This window comes from Armigeres subalbatus, chromosome 1, assembly GCF_024139115.2.
Source record: "Armigeres subalbatus isolate Guangzhou_Male chromosome 1, GZ_Asu_2, whole genome shotgun sequence".
Classification (NCBI taxonomy): domain Eukaryota; kingdom Metazoa; phylum Arthropoda; class Insecta; order Diptera; family Culicidae; genus Armigeres; species Armigeres subalbatus.
In genome coordinates, this window is record NC_085139.1 from 150,034,576 (window position 1) to 150,042,529 (window position 7,954).

The window sequence follows — 7,954 nt, forward strand, 5'->3', positions numbered from 1 at the left end:
TTTTGTATTACCACGTATCACTCTAATAACCAAAAGCCTTCGAATGAGCATGAATTGGTATTATTTCCCTTTTTTTCCCTTGTCATAAGACGAGTTTATACAATCCCATTGAATTCCACCACTTAATTGTATCTCGACAGATACGTATTTCGACCTCAACAGTAAGGCCGTCTTCAGTGTCTTGTACTTGACTCGACTTGAAGAAAATGATCATTCCACATTCAATGACAATCCACTAAAAGCTCAAAATAATATGGTATTATTTGTTCATAATAAGATTAATAGACATAGAGAAATGCATTCAGTATCGGAAAATTTTCACTTGCCCCACCCGTGGTAAAAAACAGTCAAAGCAATAAAATTTTTTTTTTCAAAATTCTTGATTTTCATATCCAAATTTTTGTGGCTGGAATTCAAAAATTACAGAGAAATTCAACTTATCAATCCACTGATTGAATGTGTTATGGAAACCAACATAAAAAAAATGTATTTATTGACACGCAAAACAACTTGTACAAAAGATAAACTTGGTAGGTTAATATACTTTTACGCTTGCATGTTGAAATGATTCATTATTTCATGTTTCACTTATTCAACGCATTGATTTGAATGGCCTTGTATGTGCTTATGAATTATGTGCTTCATCAGTGAAATACTTGCATTTTGTTCACTTACCCCATTTACCCACTTACCCCACTATACCTTAGGTACAGATAAAAAGGTATATTATGATAGAAAAAATAACGCCAAAAAGCCATGTAGCGAGTCACTTTTTAGTGACTTACTTGATCGCTTTTTCAGATTAGTCAATATAAACCCTATTTTTGATCTCTAGTAAGGTTACTTATAAGTCACTTTTTATGTGAAATGTCTCTATTTGTGATTTTTTCGAGTAGGCCTGGTCAGGGTCACAGGGGTCGACAACAACTCCTATTCCCATCTTCCCTGCCGGCCAGGGTACGAGCAAAGATTGGGTAACCAACCCCGGTGGGAACTTTGGTAATACGCGTATTCCAAAATAGTCCATTTCCCAATTACCACAACATTTTACAGCAAGAGCTAACCTACTTACCTATTTTCGTGTTACACAGGAACGTACCATTGCGTTGCAGAAAACACATTCGGACGAATCATATCGGAAAGCGTGGAACTGAACTTTGGATACATCCTCGAGTTTAATCTACAGCGTTCTTCAGAAAATGGCGAAATGAACTGGGGCAAATCCCTTTACTGTGACCCACCTCAACATTATCCGGATGTGCGGTACTACTGGTCGCGTGGTTTTTTCCCGAACTTTGTCGAGGAAGATCAGCGAGTCTTCGTCAGCCACGATGGATCGTTGTACTTCTCGTCATTAGAAGTCAAAGATCGCGCCAACTATTCCTGCAACGTGCAGAGCACAGTCAGCGATACAGGTAGGAATGGACCATTCTTCAATCTTCAGGTTGTTTCTCATCCACACTATCAGGATTTAATTTTTGCCAATAACTTCCCGAAAAAGTATCCAGAGGCACCAGTCGCAGGGAAAGATTTAAGACTGGAATGTATGGCCTTCGGTTACCCAGTGCCTTCCTATAACTGGACACGTAAAAGCGGAAATCTTCCTCGTTTTTCGTATCTCGAAAACTATAACCGTGTGCTCGTTATCAAAAATTCCACTGCTAATGATAATGGCGAGTACATTTGTACGATTAAAAACGATAGAAAGTCAATCTTTAAGAGCGTCATGGTCAGTGTACAAATGCAACCAAATTTCACAATCCCCGTCAAGGACAAGATCAAGGATTACCAAAGTTCTGTAACATTCTTGTGCGAGGCATCTGCCATACCCGATGTAAATTACACATGGTACAAAAATGCGGAGCTCATGAATCCGGAAAGTGGCAAATTTAATAAAGACAAATTTATAATACAGGACAATGTCTTGAAGATCAATTTCCTAGACCCGGATGAAGATAATGGAATGTATCAATGTAAGGCGACCAATCAATTAAAAGGAGTTTACTCTTCGGCACAACTACGAGTGCTGTCCATGAAACCTTCATTCAAGAAGAAACCGCTTGAGTCCGAGATATACTCGATCTACAATGGAAATACTACGATCGAATGTGAACCAGAAGCTGCACCTCGCCCTAAAATAGTTTGGAAAAAAGACGGCAACGTTATAGGAACGGGAGGTCATCGACGCATGCTACCGACTGGCACCCTGTTCATATCACCGACATCTAGAGATGACGAAGGAGTTTACACGTGCGTGGCCACAAACTCACAGGGAGCTGCCGAATCGAAAGCACGTCTTATTGTTCTACAGGAACTGCGATTTGTAGAACAACTGGCTCCGAAGACTATCAAACAAATAGATGAATTGCTGTACTTGCGATGTGAAGTTACTTACGACGAGGTCCTAGATGTTGCCTTCTTATGGGCACATAACGGTCGCATCATAAACAGCTACGAAAACATGCCTGCGTACAATTCACGCTTCATAGTGAACTACAATAGTCTAGAAGTGCATAATCTGACCTTATTAGATGCGGGCGAATACGAATGCATTGCCAAATCCGCCGTCAATAGGATAGTTTCGAAAACAATGGTATTTATACAAGGGCCTCCAGGAGCACCAGGGGCAGTCAAAGTTATTGATATTAAGAAGACTGACGCATCGTTGGAATGGATCGACGGCAACGACAATGGCCGACCAATACTGTTCTACAATATTCTGGGACGCACTACTTGGAACAAGACTTGGGTCAACGTCTCAGAAAATGTGATAGCTCAGGAAATCGATCGTTATAATGGAAGACGCCGTGCCACTGTGTCTAAGCTTACTCCCGGATGTGGCTATGAATTCAGTGTGGTGGCGGTGAATGATTTAGGTATCGGCGTTCCTAGTCTGCCCTCCCCTCTTTACAATACCCAGAAGGACAAACCCTACATCGCGCCACGCAACGTTGGAGGTGGAGGTGGAAAGATTGGGGATCTCACAATCACTTGGACTCCTCTACGTCCGGAAGAACAGAACAGCATCGACATCCATTACAAAGTATTCTTCCGGCTGCCCAATCAGCGAGAATGGGCCACGGAAGTTTTAAAACGGCAAGGCAATGTGGGAAGAGCAGTTGTTCACATTCCCTTCGACAAATACTACACCCAGTACGAGGTGAAAGTGCAAGCCATCAACGATCTCGGAGAGGGACCGATCAGTGACATTGCCACCATATATTCGGCCGAAGATATGCCGCAGGTGGCCCCACAACAGACGGTCGCGAGAGGCTTCAATTCTACATCGTTGAATGTCACGTGGCTGCCAGTTTCACAAACACGAGACGCAATCAGAGGAAGGCTTATTGGCCACAGGGTAAGTGTAATTATGCTTGGCCATTCACTGGCAGTTTGTTATTGATCTAGCTTTGTCTAAATATTTTGATATGAAACAAAAAATATATTGCCAGTAGAGTTGCCATTATGCAAGCAATTTTCCGATAATGTAAACATAATGACTTATCTCAATTTATGTTTTCAGTTGAAATACTGGAAGAAAGAGCACAAAGAAGAGGATGCCGTATACTACCTCTCGCGAACCACCCGCCCTTGGGCGTTGATTGTTGGTCTCGCACCCGACACCTACTACTTCGTGAAAGTTATGGCCTACAATGCTGCCGGCGAAGGACCCGAGAGTGAACGTTATCTGGAAAGAACGTACCGGCACGCACCGCAAAAACCACCATCGTCTGTGAATATATTCGGCATCAATCCATCGACGATTCGCATCGTCTGGCGCTACATTGCACCGTCGCAGGATGAAGAGCCGGTTCAAGGGTACAAGATAAGGATCTGGGAAACCGATCAGGACATGACAACTGCCAATGACACCGTTGTACCAATAGGCAAAAAGCTAGAAAAAATCATCGACAATCTAACACCAGGTATGGTTGGACTTCGAATTTGCATACTCTGAGTTTATGTTTTATATTCTCAAATATTTCCTAGGAAAATCGTACAATCTGCGAGTATTGGCATTCAGCAACGGAGGAGATGGAAGGATGTCCAGCCCGCCTATCAAGTTTCAGATGGGTATGTAGAATGTGCGTGTAATAATCTAGTTTGTTTTATTAGGTAATAGGACATATTCTGGGCGCTTTTGAATGGAGTGATTATCAACTTAGCGTCCGCTCAGAGGATACACCAATTAGTTTTAATGCCACGTGAAATAAGGCCATTTGGCATTGTTGTTCGCATAGCTCAGGGATTCGAATTTTTCTACGGAAGTGATTAAGTTGCAAAATGAAACGCATGTGTTAGTTTTTAATGCACTCTATTACCTTTTTTCTATATTTCTAATGACTTCACGATTACCGCACTCTGCAAACTTTCCTGGCGCGCGAATAAAAATCTACCCAAGAAAGCTCATGTCAAAAACTGGGACTAATGCCGTTTGGTTGAAAGCCGTTTGATTGATCGGGTCGTTCGGCCGAATAGTTTGCAAGTAGTGAAGAGTGAGAAATGAGAAGTGAGTAATGAGAAATGTGAAGTGAGTGTGTGAGTGTGAGTGAACTGATAACTTATTCTTTCTTTCTTCTTCATTTTTCCTTTTTCTTCTTCCTTTTTCAGTATTTTTTCCTTCTTCCTTTTACTTTCTCACTTTTACCTTCTTCCTTTTTACTTCTTCCTTCTGCCTTCTTATTTCTGTCTTCCTTCCTCCTTCTCCCTTCTTTCTTCTTCCTTCTCTCTTCTTTCTCCTCCCTTCTTCCTTCTTTCTTCTTTCTTCTTCATCCATCTTCTTTCTTCGTGCATCCTTTTTCCTTCTTCCTTATTACATCCTTATTCTTTCTTCCTTATTTCTCCTTTTTAGTCTTTTCCCCTTTCTTCTTTCTTTTTTTCCTTTCTTCCTTCTTCTTTTTCCTTCTCTTTCTTCCTTCTCTTTCTTCCTTCTCTTTCTTCCTTCTCTTTCTTCCTTCTCTTTCTTCCTTCTCTTTCTTATTTCTTTTTTTTTTTCTTTCTCATTCTCAATTATTCCATCTTTCTTCTCCCTTCTTCCTTTTTCTTTCTTTCTCCTTTCTTTATTTGCACTTTTTTCTTTGCCCTTCTTTCTTCTTCTTTTTTCCTCTTTTTCCTTCTTTCTACTTATTTCTTTTGCCTTCTTCTTTCTTCACTTTTCTTTCTTACTTCTCCCTTCTCCCCTCTTTCTTCTTCCTTTTTCTTTCTCTTTATTCTTCATTCCAAGATGATCTTGCTTCGTATTGCTTGCTGCTCGCTATCTCACTTATCATTTCACACCAATCACATCTCACTTCTCACCAATAAGGGTTGCTGACGTTTAATCATCTTTCTCTTTCAAGCACATAGGCAGGATAGGATTTGTTTTCATCGGCAAACGTTTCCCGATGAAAGATGAATAAATGTCAGCAAGCTCTATAACTCCACACTATTCATTTCTCATTTGTCACTTCTCACATCTTGCTTCCCACTACAAATACTTCTTACCTCTCACTACTCACTACTCACTTCTCACCTCACACGCTTAATAAGGAAACGTATTTCAACTATTCGGCCAAACGACTACGTCAAGTACGAGACACTGAAGACGGCTTTACTGTTGAGTAGTAGTACAAACTTGTCTTATGACAAGTGATATTTTTGATTAAAAGCTTTAATTTATTTAGGTTTTTGATTTGTATTCTAGCAAGCTAGCCGGCAATCGTCTCGTATCGTCAATACAATTAGTTTAACATATCGACTTTTTTTGTTTTGCAGGTATCACTCAAATTCCCTACAACGAAGCGAAGATGCCGAGAGCGGAATCATGGTGGGTATTGTTGGTAGCCATTATAATTTATAAATTTCTCAACTTCTATTAGATAGAGGAGAAGCACTGATTTTCGACCCACTGCAATTTTGCCCTGATTTTCGGCCCATCGTAGAACATGAGTTCTCATGTGGCCAGGTCGAAAATTTGTGCGCTCACCGTATCATTGGTACCTCGAAACGAAAATCAAAAATCCACTGAAATTATTCTCAAGTGAATATTTAAAGAATGTGATTGCAAATCAACCTACATACAGTATGTAGGTAGAAGTTTTCCAAAAAACTGCACCATTCCTCATTGCCTCTAGAGAACGGAAGCTATTATGAGCTCTTTCCTACATTCCAATTGACTTAAACATCTATGTTGCAGACGCAATGTAACACATTCTAGTTTCAACAATCCGCATTGTTGTTTTGAACCGTGATTAACAAAGATCTGTTTAAATTTTAGTTGTAAGGTAAGGAAATCATCGTTGTTCTTTCTGATGTTCCTTTTTAATACCCGATTTAAAACTGGCGAATATTCCATAATAGCTGTTTCCAAACTCATATCGAAAAGTTTCCAGGGTCCGACCAATTTTGAAACATTTATTATTAATGATCCACGATACTATGGCTATTTGCCTTTTTTCTTTAAAAAAAAATGCATATTTTCATCTTAACACAATCAAGTGCCCTTGCATGGTTCAGATATAAACTATGATCGTTTGAAACGACATTTTTTCTGTGAAATATAAGCGGGAAATATTTTTTTGTCCACACCCCACACTATTTCTTAAAATTTGAAGAAATCCTCCTTCAATCCTCCTTCAAAGCGTTATCAAAAAAATTACATTTTTTTCAACTTTCATAAAATGAAACATAATGATTTTCATTTCCCATTTCATTTATTTCCCATCCTTTCATAACCCAACGGATGAAGGAATTAATATTTGTTTCGGCCATTAATTTCTACAACGCAGAAAAATTGTCAGTCGTTAGGAGGTCAATCGTGTATCGTGTCTTCTTGTGTTTGATAATTAATATTGCTATCTGAGAAATGTAATTCTGAATAAACTAAATCTCGCTTAACTTTTCAAAAGGTCCTAAGTAACATTTTTTTCATGAATTAATTTGAATAGCACAATCAACAGAACAACATGAATGCTTTTGTTTGCAATACTCAAATTAATTCATGAAAAAAATGTTACTTAGGTCCTTTTGAAAAGTTAAGCGAGAAATAATGCATCTACATGACATTTTTATTCCTTGTTAAAAACGTATTGATCCGCCTTGTGAAAATTAATGTACAAGGAAGGCTAAAACGTGGTTTGTTCGACTGTAAACTTTTATTCAAAAGTAATAGGAATTGATGACGGGATGATGATGATTTTCACCCAAAACAAAAGTGTGTAATAAGCAACATATTCCCTCCATTAAATAATGCAAACATTCAATATTATTTTTTCCACTTTATAATTAAGACCGTACAACTAGCATATGGATCAGATTTATACTATTTATGTCAAAAATAGGCAGCTCTGAAGTGTAATTAATGTCGAATAAAGTAAATTTATAATGTTTTAAACGACTCAATCTTGATTGGAATCCGAAATTCATAATCTATAGTTTTGCCTTTCTCGTACAACAAAGTTGTACCGAAAGGCTATCATTTCACCACGAAAACGAACTTTTTATAGAAGTGTTATATACCAATCGACTTAGCTCGACAAACTGAGCACATGTCTGTCTGTCCGTGTTTTTTTTTAAATCGTTAATGCGTTAGGACTCATGGGGGAGGGATGGTCAGTCATTTTTATGTAGCGTACACACGCTCGAACATGTTGATTCAACATTGACTCCCCCCAAGGAAATGCTTCTTCCCGTGGTGTGTCTTTGTAGCGGTTTACCAGTCTTTGTTGTCATCATCTATGTACCTTCCCCATGGAGTGTGGACCTATACTGGCAGTTAAGCATAACGTGAGCTACCAGTTCTATCCAACTTTCCATCTCACCACCCTGTCCGAGACGGCACAAGATCAGCACCCGGGTGTCGCTCTTTTAGAGGCCTTTGAAGCTACCGATCTGATAGCTCTCAACGATGGTTCACCGACGATTTTCAACGACCACTCCGCCACCTCCATAGATGTTACCTCAGTTAATCGTTGTC

General features: G+C 39.3%; 1 protein-coding gene across 2 annotated transcripts in view; it reads left to right on the forward strand.

Moving 5' to 3' along the window:
- Positions 1 to 7,372, forward strand: part of LOC134205255 (contactin) — a 31,206-nt gene extending 23,834 nt beyond the window's left edge. Inside the window, exons 3-6 of one of the 2 annotated variants that reach the window (XM_062680346.1) lie at positions 1,092 to 3,358; positions 3,524 to 3,926; positions 3,991 to 4,085; positions 5,755 to 7,372. In XM_062680346.1, the coding sequence (XP_062536330.1) occupies positions 1,092 to 3,358; positions 3,524 to 3,926; positions 3,991 to 4,082 (2,762 nt within the window). In that variant the 3' untranslated portion in view covers positions 4,083 to 4,085; positions 5,755 to 7,372. The remainder of the gene's footprint in view (positions 1 to 1,091; positions 3,359 to 3,523; positions 3,927 to 3,990; positions 4,086 to 5,754) is intronic. The other variant, XM_062680344.1, reaches the window with a different exon arrangement.
- Positions 7,373 to 7,954: the final 582 nt, after the last annotated feature.